At 37.8% G+C, this 27,592-nt stretch overlaps 1 protein-coding gene across 1 annotated transcript in view; it reads left to right on the top strand.

Moving 5' to 3' along the window:
- Window positions 1-27,375, top strand: part of LOC124721194 — a 45,692-nt gene extending 18,317 nt beyond the window's left edge. The window contains exons 2-4 of the mRNA XM_047246039.1: window positions 14,570-14,863; window positions 23,111-23,326; window positions 24,516-27,375. Of these exons, the coding sequence (XP_047101995.1) occupies window positions 14,570-14,863; window positions 23,111-23,326; window positions 24,516-24,944 (939 nt within the window). The 3' untranslated portion in view covers window positions 24,945-27,375. The remainder of the gene's footprint in view (window positions 1-14,569; window positions 14,864-23,110; window positions 23,327-24,515) is intronic.
- Window positions 27,376-27,592: the final 217 nt, after the last annotated feature.

The raw sequence follows: 27,592 nt of genomic DNA, 5'->3' as shown, positions 1-27,592 counted from the left end.
AGCGTAAGTCAAACGTTCGAACTAGAATAGAGACCCCACGAACACAAATTCGCTGTGGCAGGTATGAAATACAAACTCCGTTACTCGCTCGTTACACTTGAAGGACAGATGTTGATTGGGTCGAAACGAGCCGCCGCATAACAGCGTAGTTGCCTGCTAATTTCGAAAGAAGGTAGATGCGGTCCCTAGCTCAACTTATAACATCGTCGAAAATCAGTGCGAACGGGAGAGCTTTGGTACACCCTGTTAAAAAAACGGAAAAATGGAGGCGGTACAATTGGAGAGCGATCTGCCTTCAACAACATGCATAAACAATTCATTAATAGTATATATATATATATATGAGTTACAAAAAACTAATAATAATAAAAAAAAATTGCATGGCGCGAGATTCGATCCGGCGACCTTCAGATTACGAACCCGAGCGCTTACCGCTGCGCCACGACGCTGTAAACAATTATTAATCGTAGAGAGTATTTCACCGCAACGGTTTCTTTTAACTGTCGCTTTTCTCAACAACGGCTGAGAAGTGCATCTTGGTGCTTTGCCACATAACACCTCTGGCCATGAGCTTTTATTACGCGCAGTATGAGTCGAATCTGAATTTCACAATTGGCGGCCTCCCCTTGTAAGTTTTAGCACATGTCCTTGGTCCCTCTGTCTTCTCCACCCTAGTGCTTTTAGGGTGGAGGTTGTAATGTATTGCAGAGTGTCTGGCTTCTCCTGTTTATTCTCATGGTCAGCCAGCCATGGTAATCTGCTCTCTTGTTTTGATCTCTTCTACGTGTTTCTTGCATCTCTCTGTGGTTTCCTTGTACGATTTTGTCCACTTTAGTGTTTGTTGCTCTTCTGTCATTCTTGTGGTTTTCTCTTTTCTTCCACCTGTGTTTTGTATGTCTCGATTGTTTTACTCCCAACCTTGTGAAATTATTTTAATGGGAACAAGGGTCTGATGACCTAGCAGTTTGGTCCATTCCCCCCCTCTTTTAAACCAACCAACCAACCAGCTCTTCTCCATTAAAAGAGCCCTTGCTTGTCATACCAAATATTCAGAAACCTGAAATTTGGAACTGACTTTTTGTTCAGGCCAAGTTGGCAGCACAAGAGTAAGTAACTGAATTTTTTCACCATTATTTGCATATTCAATTTTCTGTTTGATTTTGTCCATGAGTTCATAATGATGTTTTACCTTTTCTTCTAGTTCTATTAAACCACTGTCAGGGATAGTGCTTGCATTAGCAGCCAGCTCAACTTCATATGTATGTGAAATTTTAGTTTTCAAAGCCCCAGCTGCTGATTCCAGTTTTTGTTTGGCTGTTGCTTACCGACTATGCTGAGCAACTGAATGCAGCTTTGCAGGAGATACTGCTAAGCTAGTTAAGCCAGTATTGAGCACAGATTTTTCTGGAGCCTGCACCTTCACATTACTGTCATTTAAATAGTCTGGTGATGAGTCGTCACTTGCTTGTTTTTCATTAATAAGTTTTATACGGGTTGGGCACATTTTCTCCCCAGGAATAACGCTAAAGCCTCTCATTATGAAGGTCTTTGCCTTTTCTAAAGTAATTTTATGCAATCCAGATGAAACAGATCGTTTATGGCACTTGAAGGGATCACAGCAAATTTTCTTGCGTAGAGAGAATCTGCGCAGGTACTTGTCCTTGTGTTTAACACACACACATGAAACACTTAAATCACAGAATGAATGACTATTGCTTCGTCATAATAAAAGTTCTTGTTCTTCACTAGTCAGTTCATTCACACAAGTCAGGACATTACCACACATATCTTGCAGATACTTTCCAAGAAAACACTGCCTGCTTGAACTTTCCTTACTGCTTCAGTCATAAAACCAATATTTGTCGTAAATAATTCAAAAGATGATTGGTATAACCTAAAAAGTAATTAAATAATGAAAAATAATTATATCCCATTGTTTCATTACAAAAGTATTTGTTTGGAATGAATACTTAAAAACTGCAACAACTGAATTTTTAACCAGTAATTGACTCTGGGTACGACTCAGTACATGACTCTGGGTACAACTCAGTACAAGAGCTCAGAACTGCATGCTCAGTGAATACATGACCCAAAACAAAAGGAACCGAATGATGCAATACATGTTGTGGCAATAAAACAGTGTTCTCAGATTTTATTGTTTCCTAGGGAAATTCAGTGTAACCAAATTCAGCAATTCAGTGGTGACATGGTAGTCATGAATTAGCAGCTTCAATATTTCTTGTACTGTAATGTTGTTTTTCACACTTGCCATTGTTTCTACAAACTGATTCTTTTTGTGTGACATAATGGAATATTTATAATAATATTGTAAATTTTCAAAAGGTATCTATGAGGGGTTCTACCTTTAAAAAATTATAATGTCCATCCATGGATTTTGTTTAAAAGAAATTATTTACAATTTTTTCTGAGATGCATATGGTATATATTCCCTACAAGAAGCCTGACTATAAAAATATAAACCTTCCTCTTTAGAGGGGGGGGGGGGGGGGGGGGGGAATCAAGTTTCCACTGCAAAAACTGTAGGAACTATTGCATTTTTAAATTATAAAGTAGCTCATCTATGAAAGCCTGAATTCCTGAATCTATACAACTTCTTTTTATCATAAGTGAAAAAGTAATTGACTTTCAACAGTTACATTTTGGAAATGTGAAAATATATAGATAAACTTGCATTACACAAAATTTCAAGGATTTGCGTGATGATGGGTGTCATTTCCTAAAATTTCTGGATGATTTGATGTGGAATCCCCCTCTTGTTTTTCCATTTTAGCGACAACTTGATGTGCTTCAGGCACAAAAATCAAATTGTCGAGTCCTAAATAAAGTAAAGAAATAAAATTAACTATCATTCAGCTTCACAAAAATTACGTAGCAGTCTCGAGTACAGTTAAATGGTTAAATTTAGCAATGAACCTGTCACAAACAGGTTTAAAATCACCAAATAAAAAGCAAAATGGACATTTAAACACTGCAGACATAATCAACAAAATTTCAAATTTAAGGTGCAATTTTTGCACCTTACCCAAAGAGACACCAAAATGAAAATAAGTTTTTCTAATAGAATGAAATATGCTCTGTTGAGGGGTGTTAATGAATGTAATGTGGTAGGTGTCCATTTTGAAACACATGACTTTGAACGCAGATATATTTTGATACATTCATGTTTTTTAGCAAATTTACAGGATGGTAGCACAGAAATTAAACACACAAGCCAGACCCAAATGTGTGATGTACTAAACACCCAGACAGACAGTAGTTTGGCAAAAGACTAGGGACATAACACACTTTCTCCACTACTTATGCCTCGTTAAAGTATGGGACAAATTTCTCGTGACGTGATTTGTTGCCCTCTTTGAACTTAGATTATGCCAAATGCATTGCTTTCTGAACTCTACTTCCATCATTTGTGTGTAGAGCACAAGAAGTTGTACCACTATACCCAGAAGCAACAGTCTAGCTCTTTTACATTAGGAACAGTGGAATGCCAAACTTGAAGATTTCTTCACGACTTTTTGGTCTCTGTAAAAGTGGTCTTCACAAAAGTGGCTCTAGCACCTCAACTAAGTTACAGGTGAGCCTGAAACTTTGCATAAGTTCATGTAGTGCCCTCAGTTATATACTGTACAAATTTCATCAAAATTGGAGATGGCTGTGCTGGGAGCATGTTCTAAACTGGGACACTTGACATGGAATGACCCCACATTATTTTTAAGTGGGTATTAGTTAAGTATAGTGGCTGGAAGAACCATAGTTTTGAGGGCATTACAGGAGTGTCCGATTCCACCTGTCTTCTTTGACCCATGATGCCATCAATATGGCGGAAATGGCTACTTCCAGCTTATACAAAATGACTACAATGATGTCACTACATACACACACCAATAAACCCGAACAATAATAAAAATGACAAAATGATGACTCACTCCAAAAATAAAATTAAACTTAATGGGACAAACATGGAAAATTGGGTGTTTAGGGCGGGGACAAGCTAAATATACACCAGTGAAAAAACACGGCACAATCTCAAAACAAATAATATAAAAAATTAAATTACTAAATTCCACAACACCAACAGGAATTGGACATTTTCCTCGACGTATATAGCACCAACACCTACAGTCCCAAAAAGTGGAATTGGAAACTTCCTTTGATGTATACAGCTCAACCACAGCTTCCAATACCAAAAAACCAACAACTACAACTCTGAAAAGTGGAACCAAAACCAACTCAAAAACCCAAATATCCCATATTCGCGACATCAATTAAAACACAACTCACCTTCCATAAATATACAACACACAAAACATCATAATTACTATAGAATAAAACCAAAACAAATATTACTTACCAACAAACGCCTCTGACACACACACACACACACACACACACACACACACACACACACACAATGCCACATGTCCATGGTGACCAAAAATCTGCAGAAGCTGTATGATAGTCATTGTACCATCACCTATCTCAAAACGTAGCGATACCCTCATGAACTTACCTGCCTTATCTGTACCTAACAAAAAAAGCAATAAAAAAATTTGTTATTTCCCCACGACAAACACCAAACTAATCAGGCCCAAGAAAAGCGCCAAACACACAAACAAAACAAACCTTAATAACTCACTGAAAACACTTCCTCAACACTCGTTATAGTAACAAAAACATAAACTCAGAACCACGTTAGCATGATGACAACAACAACTCAAATGAACCCAATACCACATGTTAAACTCAGCATGTCCACCTCCACCTCTAGAGGGCACCATCAGATATAACAACACAACATCTACAAACACAACCAACTCAAAAACTCCATGCCTTAGTGACGTCACACACCACAACACTATTATGTCAAGGGTCAGAGCAGACGGGTGAAATCACACACTTCCATTGACCCTTTTTGAATGGATGAGTACATGATAATCAGCAAAAAATATAGTAGTGGTAATACAGGACTAGAAAATAAGAATATGTGGAACCAATATGAATAGGGAATGCGTTACAATTACGGACATAGACTAGAACCCAACACTCACAACAGTAGTATAAGTTTATGTGCCTGCTAACTCCACAGATGATGATTTTGGGAAAAATATGTAATGAGATAAGATCTTCAGACATTTAAGGGAGATGAACTTTTATTTGTGATGAGGGACTGGAATTAAATACTGGGAAGGGAGGGGGGGGGGGGAGAGATTGGCATGAAAGAAGGTTGTATATGTGAAAGAATCCTGGAGACACCAGAATGCTGCCAGTAGATTACATAATGGTAGGAAAGAGAATTAGAAATCAGACTTTTTTTTTATATTCAGAAATTTTCCTCAAGCAGACATGGACTGAGTCCATAGCTCTTGTTTATGAACTCCAGATTAAAACTGAATAATATACTTGGGAAATTCAGGAGATAGGGCTGGGATAAACTAAAAGAACTAGAGGTTTCTAAAAGATTCAAAAAGAGAATTAAGCAACAATTGGCTGGAACAGGTGAGTGAATACAGTACAAGTCAAAGAAAATAATGACAGCAGGAAGTCAAATAGGCAAAATCCAATGGCCAGTAGAAATTCTTGTATAACACACAAACATACTGAATTTTTTGTACAAAAGGAGAAAATATAAATATCTAGCTGGAAAGAGGAATTGACATCTAAGGCATGAGGTTGGCAAGTAATGAAAAATAGTGAACCAGGAATGGCTAGAGGAGAAATGCAAAGCTGTCGATGTATGTGTGATTGTGGGAATGATAGAGGTCACCAATAGGAAAATGGTGGAAACCTTTGGAGAAAAGAAAAGGACCTGTATCTATATAAAGAGCTCAAATGGAAAGCCAGTACTAAGCAAAGAAGGGAAGGCTGAAAAGTGAATCAAATATATAGAACTGTTCAAAGGAAGTAACTTCAAGTTGGTATTATGGAAAGCAAGAGGAAGTACATGAAGTGATGGGACATGTACTGCTAGGAGAACTTGACAGAGCACTGGAAGACCTAAGTCGGAACAACTTCCTTGGAGTAGATAATATGCCTTCTGAATTACTGACATTCTTGGACAGCCAGCCATGGCTATATTATTGTGTCTAGTCTGCAAGATATATGAGACAGGTGACTTAACCTCATTACATTTATGGTAAAATGTAAAGCAAGTGGAAGGCAACATTGGAGACAGGTTTGGGTTCCAGAGTCATGTTGAGACACACAGGGGAATACCAACCCTGTGACTTGACTTAAAAGACAGAAGCAAGTAATACAAATCTGCCTTTACATCATTTGGAGAATTTTTAAAAAAAAAAAAAAAAAAAAAAAAAAAAAAAAAAAAAAAAAAAAAAAAAAAAAACCACTTTTGACAGTGTTGACGGGAATAAATTTTTTGAAATGCAGAAGCTAACTGGGATGAAATACTGACAGCAAAAGGTTATTTTCAACTTGTACAGACACCAGACTATAATTTTAAGAGCCGAAGGACATGAAAGAGAGGCAGTAACTGAGATGATGGTGAGAGAGAGCTGTAGCCCATCCCCTGTGTTTCACAACATTTATGTTGAGAAAGAAATAAAGTAACCCAAGGAGATATTTGAAAGGGAATAGGCTTCAGTTGAGATTACTAGTGACATTTTAATTCTGTCAGAGACAGCAAAGGACCTGGTAATCAGTCGAACAGAATTGATAGTGACTTGAAAAGAGTTTATAAAGAGAATGTCAACAAAATTAAAACAAAGGTAATGGAGTTGAGGTGAATTAAACAGGGTGATACTGAGGGTATTAGATTAGGAAATGATACACTAAAAGTCATGGATGAGCTTTGCCATTTTGGCAGAAAAATAACTGATGATGGCGCTGAAGTAAAGAGGATATAAAATGTGGAATGACTGTCGAAAGAAAAGCATTTCTGAGAAAGAAAAAATTATTAGGAAGTGCTGTTTGATAATGTTTGTCTGTATATAGCATGGCCCTATATGGAAGTGAAAAGTAGGCAGTAAGCAATATAGGCATGAAAATAATAGAAGCTTGTGAAATGTAGTGCTGCCAAAGAATAATGAAGATAGGATGAGTCACTCACATAACTAATGATAAAGTACTGAATTGAACTGCGGAAAAGATAGTATTACATCACAATTTGGCGAAAAGAAGAGATCGGTTGATTTGGTATATTCTGAGGCACCAAAGAATAGTCAGTTTGGTTATGGAGTAAAATTTGTAGAGGAAGACCTATGTTTGATTGCAGTAACCTGTTTAAACTGGATGTAGGTTGCTATAATTATGCAAAGGCTTAACAGGGTAGAAAATGGAAAAAAAGGTGCATCAAACCAGTCTTCAACCCGAAGATCGCAGTTTTTGTTCCTAATTCCATTCATAACATACATGTGCCGTGATCAGTGCACTCGTGAGCTTGCGTCGATTGCAAGGAAATGGAGCTGTGCTCAGTGCTCCATGATGTAGAATGGAATAGGGAAGGACACTGTCTGAAGAAGGAAAAAAAAAAAAGGTTAAGCACCCGGAAAGGGAGAAAGAAATGAAATTCCACAAATTGAGACGGTTTTTGATGTTACTTCATTGATTACCAAATAGTCAAACTTCGAAGAACTTGACAGTATGAGCCCACCTATCAGTATGTCACTGCACTCCATCTGGCCTGGATGCATGCACTAATTCATTGGAAAGGGTATAATAAAGCCATAGTATCCTCTCCTGAGCCAAGTCGGCCCACAACTTTTGTAACTGGTTCGTGATGTCCTTGGTACTGGCACTGGATCAGAGTTGATGTCTGTTACATGTTTCATCAGGGTAGGTCTGGGGATCTTGCTGCCCATGTGAGCACCTTATCATGCCGGCAGTTTGTGGAAACACGTGTCACGTACGGACAAGTATTGTCGTGTTGAAAAATGACACCGAGATACTGTCACAAGAGAGGTGACATGTGAAGACTGTGTACGTCCGTGACATGGCAGTGTGCCATTTGACTTCCTTCAGTCACTACCAGCCATGACCTAAATCACACTCAGTCTCTCTACACTGTGACACCAGGAGTAAAAGTACTGTGCCTGTCCAAAACATTGAAGACTGGACCTCTCGCTAGGTTGCCGCTATACTTGCCAAGGATTATCCAGCATACTACACTATTGCAATTTTTTGCTGAACACAATACAGTGCCATTCAGCAGCATCCGTACTTGCCAACCACAGCACCATCGAAACACGACCATTTTTGTGGTGTTATTGTCAGCCTGTGCGAGTAATTCCCTAGTCTACCTGCCACTAGCCTCCAACCAGTGGTGGGGGATGATGGACTATTGCAGGGAGTGCATTACGTGTTCTTGGGTGGTAGGCACAGTGTGAAGGGGTCGTGATGTGCTCCATGCGCAATATGGTGATCCTACCATGTGGTGTCGAGACATGATCGACTGGGATCTTGACGATGCATATGCCTGCCCTCCTATTCCCATGCAATCCGACATTCCCATGCAATTCAACATTGGGATGCTGTCACACCTGAATGCCCCACACATCTGGATACTGCACGATTTGACCAGCTGGCCAAATGGCAACACACAATGAGGTCCCTATCAGACTCTTATCAGGTGCTGATAATGCTGTCTCACAGGCGCATGTGGCATCTCCGTGTCCTTCAGTGGTCGCTAAGTCTGATGCTGTTCACTCTCCTTATTTATCCTACGAGGCATGGTAACAATAGTAAACGTGAACAACACTAATGCACTCCAGTGGCTGTTCTACCTATCACAGAGAATTGCAACTTTAAATCATTTTCATACCTGCTTATAGTGTGTATGAGTAAGAAGTTACATTGATATCAGACCATGTCTTCTGGGTGCTTAACTCCTTTTGTCAGGCAGTGTAGAACAGGAAGATGGAAAATCCAAAGAGGAGAGAATGAGTGCAGGTTGAGTGAAGTTACAGTTAGTGGGCAGGGGTCTGTGTGGGACAGGGAGATTGGGGGTTTAGAGGATTGAAGGATAAGTTGCAAAGACAATCCCCATCTATGTAATTCAGAAAAGCTGGTGTTAGGAGACGATTGAAATGGCTTAGGTTGAGAAACAATCATTGAAATCAAAGCAAGTTCTGAGCAGCATTTTCTGTCATTGAATGCTCAACTCTGTCCTCAGCCACGGTTTGGCTCTGGTTATTAACTTGACTGGACAGCTGTTTGGTGGTATTGTCCACATGAAATACTGCCATAAGTTACAGGAGTACTGTTATGTGATAAGACTGATTCCACAGGTGACACTGCCTCTGATAGGATAAGATGTGCCTGTGATGGGGCTGCAGTAAGATGTGCTGAATAGATGTATAGGACAGTCTTGCACCTGGGTCTTCCACATAATGTGACCTATGTGGCAAGAGATTGGTAATCAGTGCAGCATAAAGATGGACTAGGTAATTTTGTAAATTGGAGAGTATCCCTGAAGGAAGGATGCAAAAGATTGTGGCTGACTAAAATTTGATCTTCTCGTGACCAACTCTAACGAAGGCAAGTATAAAACAGTGTTTGAGAAGTGTGTGAAACTCTGTTCCAAACTTCAAGTTGTGTGGCATTCTCACTAAGACATGGTAACAGTAATAATGGTGGTGAAGATACTATCATGAGATCCACCAAGTAATTCAAATTAAATGGCTGATAGAATTAGTTGAAACACAGTTTTATCTAAAGTAAGTGCCGAAGAATAGTATCTGTTTCATAGAGCAAGTTGTTTTATGTTGTTCTTAATGAAAATGGTAGTGCTATTACTAGAATCAGAGAGTGTTAAAATCGCTGATTAGGCTCAGGGTGTGTTCATAAAGTAACACAAGTGGTGGTGTAAAAAAAAAAAAAATTATTCAAGATATAATTACAAAGCCAGGGCAGAAAGGCGGTCTGTATCGGTTGTAATGTCATCTGTCAAATTGGACTAATGCTTGTACATGCCTGAGTTAGATTGGAAAATGTGTCATTATAATTACGTTCAGTCTACATCACTACTTGTAACAGTATGTAATTGTGGATCTGTAATTGTTGACAACTGTGACATGGCGTTTGATCAGTGTGCTGATGACAGCTGCACTGTCAATTGAAATCTAGATCTGCAATGCAGTTAAAATAGAGAAGGCTTGCTGAATCAGTTGATTTGTATCAGTATAACTCTTGCCAAGTTTGGCACAGAACTTGATCACATACCGTTGTTCAATCATTTACTCCATTACAGATGAAGACACGGTCTCGGAGATGAGTTTCACTGAATGAAAAAGACGCTGACACAACCACTGCTCAGACCAGACTGACTTGGGGTGCATTGTGAACCTGGTGCATCCTCCTCTCTTCCTCCTTCCCCTTCAGAGTCTAGCCCAAATGATCCAAATGCACTGCAACATACGGTCACTTCACAGTGAAATCACTTGAAATACTTTATGAACACTCCCTGTATACACATTGCATCTCAACAGTCACTAATTTGAATGGTCATAGAAGACAATCACAATGTGTTAGTAACACTTCAGAGTGGCAGAAAAGAAGTGAGGAAAGAATCCAAATTTCCACATGTTCAAAGAAAGTAGTTAACTGTTGGCAGCAAGATCATTAGAAATGGTACCTGGTGGAACACACAACCGAAATCAAGGCTACTGAGCAATTTCTTATCTTTCTCTGAAGTGAAATTGCAGCAACTGTGGGACTATCCCTCTCATTCGTACCAACAGACTGGGGGTTGTTATGACTATCATAGTGAACTGAACAAGATTATGTTTGCTAGTATACAAGGCGATACAGCTAAGCTATTCTTCCCAGTTGTTTCTTGAACTGTTAAAGATACCATAATTCTATTTTCCCCGAATGAATTATGATAAATGTCTTTACTACAGGATGCATATTCTTTCTGCATAACTATGTTAGAGATATTGGTATCAACTTTGCTTTTTCAGGTAGAATTATATTAATTTCTGCTGCTAGTCTCATAGTTCTAAATGATGAATTCAGTGACACTTCACTCTTCAGAATCTGATTAGTAGTTTTGGAGAAATTACAATATTTGGAACTTAGGATATTTCTGTTTTGCACTGGAAACCAGTTGTTACCTCATGTAGAAGTTCGCATTGTTATACAGAACTGTCATGTCAGGCTGATGGGGTGCTTTGGCTTGATGCATCTAAGGGAGACTACTTAAAAAATTGGAATAGTGGAGAAAAGTTTGATTTAAAACTGATACTAATAACACTAGGCTATGATGATTTGACTGACACATGAATGGGAATGCAAAGAACGTATCATGTAAGGATGGTTTGCCAGTTAACTATGGTGACATTTTGGCTTTTGTTCCTGCCAGAGCTTTAAAAGAAAGATGTATGTCAAAAATTACATAGATTTGTAATACAGGGGACTGAGTTATAAAGATTGGTAAATAAGAACTTTGTTTTATGAATTTGATGTAAAGATACATACTCACATTGCAGAATTACATCAGCAACAGTAGCAGAAAGGGTATCACAAAACAACTTGGTCATAAACTCTTCTCTAAAATTCCATTTATATCATGAAGTTTTTTTAATGCTGACCATCTACTGCAATAAACATTGTTGTTTCTGGTGTGAGGACTCGTAGACAGACAGATGAGATTCCTTTGACATCATTGCATGTGCTGCTACAGTTTTGTGTTTTAAATCCTGTTAGATCAACAGAACATGTGCATGGGCATAATCTTTGAGTTTACCACAGAGAAAAAAGTCTGATGGTGTCAAATGGGGCAAATGAGCAGGCCATCTGATAACACCCACATGTCCTATCCATTGACCAGGAAAGAGCTGGCTGAATGCTTTCCTAGAACCAGATGTTCACTCTGCCAGCATGGGTTCTCAACTACTTACAGAATTCTGTGTGTTCTCTGCAATCTTGTTGCTTAATCGGCTGATAAAGTGACTCGTGATACAGATGGAAGCTGTGTGGGTGCAAAATGCAAACACTAGTCTGACTTACTCCGGACGCACTCACAATATATTTTCACCTAAGATGTGGATTATGAGCAACAGATGCTGGAACATTTTGTTTTCTCCTTACCCTCTGCCTAATATTCCAGTGCCCTTCCAACATAAGCTTGTTGCACATTCGCTGAATTGTCGTTCTTGTCAGTCACTGTCAGTCTGGATATCTTTGCACGTACAACTTAACTGATTGCATTGTGTTCCATCTGCATTAAAGCAGTAGTATATCCAGTTTCTCTTGGTTTTTGAAAGGCTTTTTTTTTTCCAAACAACCAACACTCAACACATGTAAATGACATATACTGAATGAAAGTGATATTTCTTTTTTGCTGCTTTTACACAGGTATTGTAGTGGTGCAAACAGTCTGTTTCTTCCGTATCTGGCATGATGTTTTTCCTTATTTGGGTACAAAGTTACCAACTTCCGTATGAAACAGCAATTGATTTAATGTTCGAAACGGTCAAATCTTAAGTTCTAAATGTTTTAATTGCTCCAAAACTGGTACTCAGATTTTGAAGGGTAAAATACCATGGAGCTTGTCTCTCTTAGAATTACAATATTAGGATTTTCATTTTAAAAAGTGAAGTTAATACTTATGTCTATGTAATAAATATATTTATGCAAAGAAACTGCATATTTTTTAATGAGAACCTCCTCGCAATTCATCTAGGTGAAAACAAAACTAAAAACTATTACATGGTTCCTGAAATACTGGAGCTGATCAGCTTAGCTGAATCACCATCTATAATGTGGTTGGCATGTAATAGGTCATGTGTGGTAGTTATGTAGGACAAGTTTCATATCGTTGATGGTTTTAGTATTAGGGTTGATTCTAATTTATATACCCAACAGGAATGTAAGTACATGGTGCAGCCAAACTACGACAAATCTGAAGTTCTGTAATTAATGAACTGTCATAGGCTGCCAAATAATTTGTGAAAAACAGAGTGCCCAATAACAACTAGTGCAATAAATGAAGTCTTGTAAATGAAGACTAATCCACTCCAAGGAGACTCCGAGTAACAGCCAAGGCCATAGTATGTGCAGTTGTTGCTATACTCATCAGTGATACCAGTAGGCTTCTGATAAACGATCTAGTGTATCTCTGTGTAGCAGATTCTGTTGTTATTGTATGATGCTGGGCACAGGCAGTGCTGATGCTCTAATGCAGGTTCAACATCAGAGGTTGTAGAGTGAAAACATCTGGTTTCTAGTGGAATTTGCTCTTTTTGAAGGGAGTGCTACCTAAATATTATCATCAGTGTCACCTATGCTGAAGTCCATATCTATATATGTGAAAGCAATTAGATACCTACCCCTTATAACCAGCCCATTGGGTTGCTAGTGATCTGGATGGTATCTGTATTGATGAATGCATGTATCTCCACTAGTGCCATTGGAATAGTGGGTGGCAGTTACTGTGTTGGCACTCTGTCCTGCAGCATTGGTGGCAGCTGTGGTACAGTGGCTGTATCTACAGAGATCAAATCGCAATACGGGACATTCAAAACCTAAATGCAGAAGATGACAATAACAGCATAGTCTGAAGATGCCCTCATTAGGTTCTGTGCAATATATCGCCCCACACTCGTTCACCATTATACGACTGACAAGGTGGTTAGTGGTTACAGGCACACACCATGACTAGACCTGCTTTGCGTTTCATATTGAATGCAGGCAACACAGTAATGCCCATACTACTATACAAGTTCTGACCTCTAGACAATTAGCCAGGGCTTTGTTGTGGCCAAAAAGGAATGATAGCTGACATGCAACTGGTACTGTTGGGAAACATGGTGTTAGTAATGCCTACCCAAAGTCCTCATCCCTCACACTGAGCAAGCAGATGTACTCTGTAACATACCAAACACTCTGTCCCCCCTTTTCCAACCCAACCACTCTGTGCTGTGGTTGAAAGTATAGTTCTTGTGAGAGAAGAGAACTAAGTAAATTGGAACAAGATAAGACTTGTCATCTTCCCTTACAGCAGAAATGAGAACTTCTCAGAGGCACTCATAATATGAAAGTGGATTGTGATTTGAGAAATCCTGCAGCACACTCCATTAGGGAATTTCAAATGATTGGTAAAAATACAGGGTGAACTGAACCTTCATGCGCTGGATGTCGGCTTCATCCCGTAACGTAATGATGTGGCATTTCTTGTTGTGTGTGTGTGCAGACAGACAGAGAACAGAACAGTGACAGTATTTCTTATGAGGCTATGTAAGTTGTGGTGACAGACTGATCTGTAGCATAGTCTCAGGTCTGTTTACATTGGAAGCTAAGTTTGGTTGTGAATACAAAATCTTAGCTGTGCTGCCATACTGATCTGTAGTGCAGTCCAAGGTTTAGGTTAGGTTGTAAGTTCAGAGTTTTTTTAATTGGTGAAGTGGTATTGAATGCTTCAGTTAATCCAAAATACATTTATAAGATCGTGAACGTGATTCACTGTGGAAGGAAGAGATAAGCAACTGGAAGATGGAGTAGCTTATCTAATGTGGAAATGGAGTAAAATTAAATTTATACAGGAGAATAAACTCTTAATTTTATCATGTAATAATGCATTGTGTTTTGTTTCTTATAGAGTACAGCATTGGCCATAGGATGGTGCATGAGCCAGCCATTTTTCCGAAAGTGCATTCTACCATCTGATGGAAATAAATTTGATAAAGCAGGACTTGCTCCCAATTTGACAAGAACGGTATTTGCTCAGCCGAGTACTGAAATAAATAAAACGAACAGAACCTTCAGTTATGAAGTGACAAGAAGTACCATTGCACAACCAATTGTTGGAGTAGTTAAAAAAGACAGTCTCTCCACTCAGACTACAGCTCACAGAGTTGAAAATAGTGCATGCAGTACACTAACAGTGCAAGAGGTAAGAAAGTGCACACTATGTTCATAATCTGTTTCTTTACATATATTTAATGAAATCCATAGTCATTATATCTTATAAGCAGATTGGAATCAGTCAAGAGTTACAAGCAATTTTGCTCACATTCCTTCTACTTTGTATAGTGTGGTCCAACTAAAGGCAATTATTTGAGGATTTTTGTATGTATATGGCACGATTTACTCAGCCAGTTACAAGGGGACTTGCAATTTAGTGTGGGTTCTGAATTGCTGTACAACTTGGCATCTTTCGCATTAACAAACATTGCTAGAGCTGAAAGAAGTGAAAAATGACACACAACTCGTAGAACTGACTGGGAGTCAAAACTAAGACCTTTGGATCTGTAGTGTGACACTTTGCCAGAGAGCCAAAAAGATTTTTTATACTTAAGAGCTATATTACATGTTTTCAGCTCTACAGCAGGTTGGCCCTTGTGTATGATGGTTCCATAATGAGTAACAGAGTTTGAGAGTATTGTCATTGTAATTAAGATATATAAGAAAAATTTGGAGTAGGAATTAAAATCCATGGAGAAGAAATAAAAACTTTGGAGTTTGCTGATGACATTGTAATTCTGTCAGACAGCAAAGGATCTGGAAGACCAGTTGAATGGAATGGATGGTCTTCAAAGGAGTATATAAGATGAAAATCAACAAAAGCAAAACGAGGATAATAAAATGTAGTCTAATTACATCAGGCGATGCTGAGGGAAATAGATAAGGAAATCAGACATTTAAAGTAGTAGATGAGTTTTGCTATTTAGGGAGCTAAATAACTGATGATGGTAAAAGTGGAGAGGATATAAAATGTATACTGGCAATGGCAAGGAAAATGTTTCCTGAAGAAGAGAAATTTGTTAACATTGAGTATAGATTTAAGTGTCAGGAAGTCTTTCCTAAAAGAATTTGTGTGGAGTGTAGCCATGTATGGATGTAAAACATGGATGATAAATAGTTTAGACAAGAAGAGAATAGAAGCTTTCAAAATGTGGTGCTACGGAAGAATGCTGAAGATTAGATGGGTAGATCACGTAACTAACGAGAAGGTACTGAATAGAATTGGGGAGAAGAGGAATTTGTGGCACAAGTTGACTAGAAGAAGGGATCAGTTGGCAGGACATGTTTTGAGGCATCAAGGTATCACCAAGTTTGTATTGGAGGGCTGCATGGATGGTAAAAATTGTAGAAGGAGACCAGGAGATTAATACGCTAAGCAGATTCAGAAGGATGTAGGATGCAATAGTTACATGGAGATGAAGAAGCTTGCACAGGATAGAGTAGCGCACATGGAGAGCTACATCAAACCGGTCTCTGGATTGAAGACCACAACAACAATTAAGATAGTCACATTCTTCAGAAAAGTACATTAAATGTACATCTCCCCCAGTTGTGGTTATTAATGTTAATATGAAAGAGAACAAACTGCCTTCAGTCACAAATTGTTATTTTTATTCCAATACATGATGCATTTCAAGCCCTTGGGGGCTGAAGTTGAGCCCCCCCCCTCCTTTCCAAGGGCTCAAAATGCATTGTGTATTGCAATAAAAATCAATATTTGTGATTGAAGATGGTGGTTTTCTTTTTTACAGAAGTAATATAATCACAGCAGTAACATTGCCAGTAATGGACATAATTAGGTGGTAATATAGGTGGAAGAGGTGTTGGCTCTCCTCTTAAGTCTCACTTTATTATCTCATCAACTATGATACTTCATGGGCCACTGTACCATGGAAAGATGGCCCTGATAATTAGTTATTTTTTCAGCAAATGAATCATGATTAACTATTTAGTGCTTGATCCTTGTAGTATTAAAAACTGAAAAGTTCCTGATAAACACTTACCTCTGTTGCATTGTGTACAAATCTGCCAAAATTGACAAAACCCCTTTAAGATTTTTACAAAACAATGGGTCATAGCATTAGATGTTATATGTCATGAATTGATGATCTGTGGTTGGCGTCACTTCTCTGATGGCCAAGAAAGACAGATTTGGATGTGGAATGAAATAAATCTTTTTGTTAACTAGTTTTAAAATCTTGGTTTAGTTACATTCATTTTAAGTAAAAATCTCAAATTAACTTAAACCTGATTGTATATGTCTGTGTGGAGAGAAATCATTGGTTTTAGTTGTAGTATCATCAGACTTTAACTACCATTAGACTTGTGTATTGTATTAAAAGCACTCTCATACAATATGAGAGTACATTTTAACACAATGAGAGGTTGTCAAGATGCAACCTGCCTCTCATGTAGAATCCACTACAGAAATACTGACTTCTACACTCACTACACTGTACAAACTACATTGGATGAAATAGAGCTATGGGGGAAGTTGAGATTAAGAGCAAACGATGCAGCACATTATTAGTCTATTTCTGCCCACTTACTATTCAACATAGGGTCCATTGCTTTCTGCAGCCTAGTTATGCATAAAAACAAACAAGTAAGTGGCTTTTACAAAGATTGCAGGTAGGCTACCATACAAATGACATGGACTAGATTTAGGATGTCACATTCATTTTGCACATCCTCTGCATGTGCCCATGAAAAGTCCAAACACTAGTTGCAACATTCAACATATAAAAACGTAACATCGCTAATCATTGTAAATTTGGAAGAAAGAACTATGAGATGTGACACTGATGTGTCACTTAATACGAGGACATACAGAGCATTGCTCATTGCTTTCCACATTAGTGTTGGTTAAAACTCAACCTTATGTGTATATGTTAACAAGGACAACTGCTGTGGCATTTTCTAACTTTATGAACTCTCCATACTTTGAATAACAGTTTGTGCACATCTTCACAAACATTCAGAAATAATTTGTTTCATGGTTGTTTTAGTTAATATTGAAGTAATAATGTTTGCATACCATTGTGTAATAATTAATAAACAAATTAAGTTTCTCTGTAGTATCTGTCTTACATTGTTATTGGCTTTAGTTAACAGTTGTCAGTAATTTTTGGCAGTTTGAGCGTGACATCAATAGCCTTTCTACCCCTAGTAGCTGTAATAATCAACATTCACTGTCACATTTTTGCAGCCACATTACTCCACTCTCAGGTTGTAACAAGTCTCCTGTCACTGAATAGAATTGTATGCTTGATGTCAAATGAGGTGAACCCTCTAAAGTCCTGCTCTGCCAGTGTTCTTCAGTAAAATTTTACCTGTTGGACTGGAGATGTCTTACAACAAGCAATATTAGACTTTAAAAGTATAACAACATAGCAAAAAAAAATTGCGAGCTCTCTGATGGAGACATCACAAGAAGCCAGTGTCTCCTCTCCCAGCTCACTTAGTGCATTACAGTCTGTCCAGCAAAAATACCCAGCTCTCAGAATAATTCATAATTATCCAGGCTACACACCAGTGTTTACAAATAACAAGTCATGATGATGTATGTTGGTATGTTACTACATGACAACTCAACAGACAAGTTTTAGTGTATACAATAACAGAGACTCACTTCTTTACTGATAAAAAGATCAATAGAGTATCACTGAGAAGAAAAGTTAGTGAATTCAGAAAACAGTAAACTGTGATATAGTGTAGACACTTCAACATAAGCTGGCCACTAGCATGAACAAATGAGGACTTAATCCGCCGTGGGAAGAGGAGCAATTCAGGGGAATAAGTCCCACCTGCCTCTTACACGGCCAGCAACCTACATTTGTGGTTTATGCTTCTCTAAAAGTGAAGCTGTCGCATCGTGATGGTAACAATCGCTGATTATTTTTAGGGTTGTAGAAGTAGCACCAGAACCCCATGATGGACCTGGAGTATCTTCTTCACTCATTTTGAAATAAGAAAAGAAAGCAGCGAGGAACACACAACATAATGTATAGTGGACTACACAGACTGTTTGGTAATGGTTACCCGAATCTCTTGCTGAGATTGGCAGTGCCGTAAACGCAGAACAGACCTCTGTTGGTATTCTGTGCTACCTATGTTCAAAATGCCTTCCACCTAAAACTGCCTTGATGACGTTTCTGCCCAAGAGATAAAAGAGGTAGTCATGTGGCCATTCTCAAAATATGTTTCCATTCACGATGTTGGAAGGAAATTACCTTAATCTGATTTCACATAGAGCAGTTTGCTTTGGACACATGGGTACCTTTTCCATGGAAAGGATCTGCTTGTTTTTGATGGTTATGGCATGCCACTTTCAGTAACAGCACATATTTTCTTATTAGGTTCAGTAAATTGTTCTACATTTAGTTTCTCTTATTATTAGGAGCATATTTCTCTCATATTAAGAATGATTGGACACTATTGACAAAGGAAACTAAAAATAAAAAGAAAAGCAAGGTTCAATAATTATATTTATCTTCATTGTGCTCTCCCTCATTCAAGTTATATGATAAAAAATTATGGCATACCTGCAGTAAAACAAAGCATCCATGGCACATTTTCTGTTGATTGTTCTACCACCCCAAATATTGCAGTAACTTAATATCCTCAGCGCTCCATTAACTTTGTGTCAAATCATGTGTGAAATATGTAGGATTCTTTTATGAATATAAATTAATATGGCAAGCTAACTTTGCACAACAGTAGTTTTGTACAAAAATTCATGTTAGTTGTAAATATATTAGAGCAGCATAATTAGTCATAAAAGTGCTGTGAACTTCACATTTTATATTAATAATACCATTCTGTTTGATGGAACAGTGCTGCAGATACAGGATTTAATTTATTGAAAACCCATTATTTGTTACTTGAGTATAACTTATGTACCACTGAACATAGACCCAGTAGTTGTTAAGTGCCAGCCTACAAACCCATAGATTGAGGGTGCAGTCCTCACTTGGTAGGACTTATGTGAGGAAAAATGCCAAGTTGCATCATGATTTAGAGTCGATATTCATATATAGGTTCTTCAACGGGTTGTGTCCGTCAATTAACTTTCGATGTGACAGTGCCTAGTGAAGCACTATGGTGTTTAAACCAACATTTTGGTTAAGGCAAACTTCAATTACTAGTTAATAGTTTTTTAATTCACTCTAACAAATATCGTATTATTTTTTCTCATTAGTAATACTTTTCTCATGCATTTCAAACAATTGCTTTAATTTTTTCCTGTAAGAGAATGTCTTAGCAATATTCTACTTTCACCTGTAAAGCTAATGGGTCATTTGTTGTATGTATACAGGTTGTTTTAGTAGGTGATGGGCATACTTTGGAAGATGATAATATAGACCTTTCTGGGGGTGGGGGTGGGGGAGACATATATTCAGTTTGATGTACAAATGTTGGAGAGTCACAACATTTGACAGATTGATTACTGGAATCCAAACATTAGTTGTTCAAAGATAGAAACAGCTTAAGAAAAGGGATGAAATGATGAGTCCATACTACCTTGCCCCAGTTAAAAATGTTGTTGGAATTTGCCAGCATAGTTGAAAATATTCTGTGATGTCATGGGCATTTACACATGCCACTTATGGTGACATCATGTACCTCTATGAAATTTGCAGATTTCATTGCTTCTGTTCAAGAGTGCCAGAGATAGTTTCCTAAAAGAAGACTAGCCTGTAGCACAGGCTGTTCCAGCTCTTGCACTCTCTGCTCTACAGAGTGTTGTCACTTACTTTGATCAATCAGGTGCGCCACCATGTGGCACTGCGAGCTTTTTGATCTGCCACCCGCACCTTACAAAATGACTGACATACTCTTAAGTGCTATGGAGAAATTTTATGCAACATCAGGGGAATAGGAAGCTAAACAAGTAAAGAAACTGAGTAAGTGTATTGGCCTTCTGAAATTTGACTTCTCCAGACCAAGAGCAGAAATATATTGGGCATCAAGGAGTTCACAGCATTAATAAAGAGGATACTCTTCATTGTCACATCCTGAAGGAAAGATTATTCCTTGGTTCTTATTTTGATTACTAGGAACAGCTGCTCAGAAGGGTAAGTAGGCCCAGACATGCACATGATCTGGGTGTCATTTTTGTGCAACGTGGGAGATGTTTTTTGTTGTAATGAATGGGACCACCATGAAACATTTAGCATTGAGCAAAGCTGAATTGTGGAAATCTGTGACTTCTAACTGGAATGACGATGCCAAATCATCAGGTGAAAAAGAGAAAGGGGTGCTGAACAGTTTCATTTCTATTTCCAAAATGGTGGGCTTTCAGAATCTTTTTTTCAAAAGACGTAGTGAGCTACTTCATCTTGGTTTGGTAACTGCGAAAACTAGTACCTTCAGGTAGTTTTAAAGGAGTCAAAAGACTGAAGAATATTAAACTTTCATTACTCATTTGCCTTTCAAAGAAAAATTTTTTGATGAATGCTCTGATGTGGTGGTGGATGTCATTAGCTGCTCTTTGCCCTGCAATGACAAATTTAAGTTGTTGGGATGCATAGTAGTCAGCTAGGAACACTAGGTCTGATATTCATTTTAAATTTTTAAGACAGTGCGTTTCTTCCCCACTCAGTTTGTGTGTGAGAGAGAGATTTCCTTATTAATGTTTCCTTATTAATGACAAAGAAAACATCAAGAAATTTCCGCTGACTAAGTCAATGAACTGTACTGTGGTAAGATATGTCACCTTACTCTGTTTCCATATCTTGCAGGAATCCTTTGAATTGACATTGGTTTGCCATGTGAGACCACACAAAATTCACCCACTCGACCACAGCTTTCATTATGCCTCCTAGCTCTACTGTTTTAGCACACAGTGCTTCAGTGAAAGAAGCCGTGAACAATCAAAACATCTTTCTGGAATTCACTTTTTAGAGTATATTTTAAATTAGAATCAAAACCCTGAAGGTGCCAGATCATTTGTGATCCACCGTCTGTGGCTACAGAATGTAGTTTATCTTATGGTAAATTCATATTGTCCACTGATTCACAAATATGCGAAGTCCTAGAGCAGTGTAATGGAGCAGTACCACATCCCAGAGTTTCTCCGTTACTTGCAGCTCCATCTACACCATGCACAGTTACTGAAAGCTGAGCACTGTTGTATAGATCAGTGCTTTTGTCAAGTGCAAATGAAAAGACAATCAAGTTCTCGGCTTTTTTCCTGAGCTGCATCTCAGAATTTTCTGCCGTATCCAGGATTTGATGAGGTTCTGTTCGCTTCAAAAGGCAAACCCATTGAATTGCCTGCAGCTCCCTCAAAAACGAACAGTCTTCAACTGCTATCATATACAATTTTACAAGAGGTCCCACTGAAAATGAATTGTCATTTGTTGCTTTAATGTGGCGACTTTTTAGCTTGCTCAAACTGCTGCCTCATTCACATTTCCTTCACTATCATTCACTTGAAAAGTATAAACACAATACAGTATGTGAACTAATCTCATATATAAATTCTGTCCTAAAAATTCCTTTTTTAAATTTGAGTCTCCTGGTATGTTGTTCGTAAGCCTGGTTACTAACACGCTGTGTGCTTTGCCTTCTACCTGCTTGTAACGTGTTACATGAGGGTGTTTACATTGACACTGTATGTTGTACTTTGTAGCAGAATTATGCATTTTGTGACATACAGGCACTGTGGACATCCATCCCTATCAGTAAATAGAAATGTAGCCTCCAATTGAGACATGGTTTCCACAACTAGCCATTGCTGTTATTGAATGCACATTGTTGGTTCAAATGGCTCTGAGCACTATGGGACTTAACATCTGAGGTCATCAGTCCCCTAGAACTTAGAACTACTTAAACCTAACTAACCTAAGGACATCACACACATCCATGCCCGAGGCAGGATTCGAACCTGCGACCGTAGCAGTCGCGTGGTTCTGGACTACAGCGCCTAGAACCGCATGGCCACCGCGGCCGGCAATGCACATTGTTGCATCAGTTATGGCTTCATGCAACCAGGGAGCAGTAAATTCATTTTCCACCCCCATGTGCATTACAATCTGCTGCAGTGAACTCTCTGGAGTGCTTCTGCTCTGTGGGTCACTGTTGGAACAGCCTGTTGCAGAACAATCTATTCAAAGACATTAAACACTGCATGAATATGGTCTCTTCCCAATGTCTGTGTCATATCAGTATGCATTAAAAGCCAAAAAGTGTTACATCATAAACTATTGTGAATAGTGTTTATGTTGATGTGGAACAGTCTGAAGGGGAAATAGCATACAATCAGCCAGTCAGGTTTTAATTATTGTATGTTTCCTCCTGAAACACTGTGCATACTTTAACTGTGACATAACTAAGTTTTATGTTATATTAAGTTTCTTCTACATTGTATTAAGTTTCTTCTACATTTTAGGCTCTGGATAAAGCTACAGACAATTTAGCACAAATTCAGAAAGCACTAGCTGGTGCTGTTGATAATAAGCTTGGAGTGAAGCACATGGAATCAGGAAAAAAGAAGCTAGCAGCTACATACTTTCTAAAATCAGCAAAGCTGGGCAACAGAACATCTATATTTAATATGGGCATTTGCTATGAAATGGGCCTTGGTGTAGAGAAGGATTTGACTCAGGTGGGTTGGAGCATCCTTTATTTTTTATATATATAATGTTATATATGTTTATATATATATAATGTTAAAAATCTTCTGTTTACATCCAAGCAATTTCTTGCGTTGCTGTACCACCTTTAGCGAAAAAGGCCCAAAATTTCTCATGGTTATGTCAACTTGAAAGTAAGCTACAGTCCAACATAAAAAAGGGAAAAAATCATGCAAGTAGATATATTCTGCCACTTTTCTGTTTAATTACCTCCATCAGGACAAATGGAATGCTACATGCTACTAGGTGTGCGTGCGTGCATGCATGCGGGCTGGGAGGGGGGGGGGGGGGAGGGGGGCAGCTCAGTTTCTCAGAAGTGTAATTTGAAGTTGGCAGATTGTTGTTTGGAACAGAATGTCCCACCAGATTCAGCACAACAGTGCTGGAAACTGGATTCAAACACTAAAATGTTGTATTTTTACAAAAAGGCCTTTTTCATTAACTGATTTCTGTTGAAACTTGAGGTTGATATGCAAGAATATTTACTAATGTTTCATCCACATTTGTGGATGACATCTTCACAGATGAAGACAAGGAGGAAATGTTAATGAGTAATTTCCTGCATTGATGCAGCTTCTCAGCCTGGAAGTTTCAAGAAAAGAGAGGGCACTGGTTTTGAAAATCTTTGTTCAACCCTATTAATTATTAATATATAATTGGTTTTATGTAAATGAAGGTGGGGGTGGGGGGAAGGAAGGAACTGTTGATTTCAACTGCATTGGGACTTTATGTGGAATCTGTAACAACAAGTGAAAATGTGTGCCAGACCAGGATTCGAAACCTGGATCTCCTGCTTACTAGGCAGTTGCATTAACCACTGTGCTTTCCACAGTGTTGATCACAGTTACGTGGAATATCTTGGCATGTCACTCAGCTGGCCCACATTCCCACCTAGCACCACCTATCTGCAGTCCCTGTCCTTGCCCTCCAGACTCGCTGTTTTGATATTCCCATAAGAAATCGAATGTAGTTGTGCATCCAGACTGAAGGTGGTGGGTTTATTGACCATTGAGGTGAACCAGTTATATGAATGTATGGTGTTTGTTCTTTCAGACAAGTCTGAAAGAACAGACACCACACATTATATAAATAATTTATTTTGTTACTCATTTACTATGATCCTCTTTCATTAACTTATTTTTGTATAAAATTCTTTTGCAGGCAGCTTCATATTACAGAATGGCTGCAGAGAAAGGACATCCAACTGCAATATACAATCTTGGTGTTTTTCATATGTATGGTTTAGGTGGTGTTGCAAAGGACCTCTCTCATGCTCAAGAACTTTTCAAGTATGCTGCATCACTTGGTCAAAGGGAAGCAAAGGAAGCATATACCAAACTTTCATCTTATTTAGAAAGAAAGCAAAGGTTAAAGCAATCCACAGATATGTCAGCACAGTGTACAAGTAGCATAAAGTTGTCAGAAACATCATCAGATAAAAAAGCAACCCTCTTAACGGATAGACTGTCTGCTAATGTATTATATCACAGATCTAAATTTAATGAAGTAGTAGTGCCAACTACCAGTGCCCATGATAAGTGGACACAAGATTTTATTAATCGTGTCTCTTATTTACACAGGCCAGGATAGAACTCCAATAGAAAATTTCTTTCAGTCTCTGCCACAAGTGCAAGTGACATTACTTGTGTTTGAGGATTGGGTGGGTGTGAGTCAAGGAATTCATACTCTTATTCAAGCATTTTTGAGGACAGGTCTGAGTTTGATTGAGGAATTTTCATTGTTAATCTTTGCTAGTGATTTTATGGGAAACGAAGCCTCATTTTGGGTTTTTGGCTGCATATTTAGCTGTGGTTATATCCAAGGCCACATTTAAGAAGCACAAAAATGGTGATAATGAGATTTTAGAGGAAGAACAATGTTTTTGAAAAACTTAAAAATTTCTGAGAAATATTAGTATTACTTTTGGGTACTATTAGTGTCTTACAATTTTAATGCAACTAATTTTTATTAGACCACTATTTATAATGCAACTTAGTATGCTACTGTTTATTTCTTTCATTTTGTGTTAATGTGACATGTGCTTTTATATCCTAAGGTGCAAGTCAAATTTAAAAGGTCTATGTTCTACAAACTTAGAGAAAACTAAATGTAAATATTTTGAAAATTCTGAACTAAACAGCAGTTACATGCTCTTTGACATTTGGAATACTCACTCATTTTAGAGCCTGTGGCAGTATTGAAGGCAACCACTGGTTAATGAATTTCAGTGACAATTTTAAATTGTTTTATAAGAATTGTTCCCCCCCGTAGGTCATAGATGGACCAACTAAAGATACAGAATCCTGTTGCAGGAATAATCTCACTTGTTGGGTTGTCCCACACAGGTATCAGATCATCCCATTGCATATGTAAATATCTGGGCTTTTCCCACTTTTCAAACTGCCGCTGTACTCATGATAAAAATACATGCATCTAATAAGTTAACTAACTACTTTTATAGAGGTTGCATTGCTTATAAACATTGACCTACTCAATGTCTTCTTCCATATTTCTATTGTTAATGCCATTCTTACTTATATGTGCCCACTTTTCTGTCCTTGTGTGTTATTTCCATGACTTTGAGCACTGTACCTTGTGCATTTTTAATCCACATTTTACTACATTTCTTCTTCCAATAAGATGGAGTCTCATAAGTTACCAAATTGTCACAGTGTTATTCTACAAATAGTCTTTCTACATTGAAATTATGGCCATAAAGTTATTGACTAGTATATGTGTTGTCATTGAGACATCCTGTTGTGAAAGAACAATAATATCTTGTAGACAGGAGAGAGTGCTTGCCTTGTTAGATCCGTTGTTTCCCTCTCTAGTACCATTTGTTTGGAGCTCTGCAGAGGGAAGCCAATTACTGAACGTCAACTTCGCTGCTACTGTTCACCTGATTGTAACATAAGCTTATCTAATAAATTCATGATAAGTGACTCCGCAGCCAATATATAACTTGTGTTTACAGGCATGTTGAAATTACAATGTTCAGTAAACTCATCTATTACTAATGACTCTTCCCCCACTTCTCAGCTTGTTTTTCCCTATTACTCTACACCTCTGATTATAATTTGATGTATGCTTCATTTATTTTGCAGTTTGAAGAGTTCTTCTTTCTGCTACTCACACACAACTGTAATGACTGTCCTTCCTTGTTGTGAAAAAGTATATTCCCATTTTTCTGTATTTCATTATATTTCTTATTTTCACTTCATTTAGTCATTATATTTATATCTTTTTATTAATTTGGTTCAGCTTACCTGTCTAAGTCACTTTATGTGTCCAGAACTGTTTTTCCCCATGCACATTTAAATGAGCAGTTGATTTTTATTCTTTCAGCATGTTTTTCATGTGTACAGGGCTCAATTTCATTTATTGTTGTATTTATATTTTCTGTAAGTTTCTTCTTTGAGTTACTGTGTGAGCATCATGTGGTTACCTTCACTCCCTCTTCGTTTCTTCTTTGTTTACTGCAGCTCCTAAATCGCCCATTGATCCTGCAGTTCCCAAATTTCGTTTTTGTATTGTGCGTGTTTCAACCCTCATATAGTTCTTATAGCCACTGAGTATCGTCTTCTGTAATATCATAGGATACAATTGACATCGTTCACTGGCCAAACAAATGTTGAAATAAATTATTTTTTAAGAAAAGAAGTGATCACTGATATCAGACTAAAAATAATAGTCAAACAAATATACTTGTCTTTTCATTTAATGTAAGAACTGGACATTGTGAGGTGTTTAAATTAGTGTACTTAAGTGGCTGAAATATTCTGCTTTTGACTTGTGATGGAGTATTCTTCTGTAGCTGAAACTGGCTGCCAGTCAATGTTACTTTAAATGGTTTCTTAACTGTATCTTCAGTGTGATTCTAGTGTTTAAAAAAAGGCACTAGTTTTGCTTTTAATACATAAACAATGCTTCTGATAGTATCTAGTGGACTGTGTTAAATTTTTAAAATCCAGAGATCATGTGAATTGTGAAACTGAAAAAATAAATTTTTGTGTACTTTGTAGTTGTCTTAATATCACATGCAAATATTTTAAAAATTAATTCTCTTGTTTTGCTTCACATAAAAATTTTTTCAGAAAATCTAAGACGTAACAAGAACTTTGCTCAGAGATTGAGATTTCTTATCCAGTAAGTACAGACTGTAGTAATGTTGTTTCTGGTGCATGAAAGTATGACAAGAAAAACTGAATTCTGACATTTATCTTCTAAAAAGAGGATAA

This window comes from Schistocerca piceifrons, chromosome X (assembly GCF_021461385.2).
Source record: "Schistocerca piceifrons isolate TAMUIC-IGC-003096 chromosome X, iqSchPice1.1, whole genome shotgun sequence".
Classification (NCBI taxonomy): domain Eukaryota; kingdom Metazoa; phylum Arthropoda; class Insecta; order Orthoptera; family Acrididae; genus Schistocerca; species Schistocerca piceifrons.
Note: the sequence above shows the minus strand (reverse complement) of the source record. Positions and strands in the feature narration are given on the sequence as shown.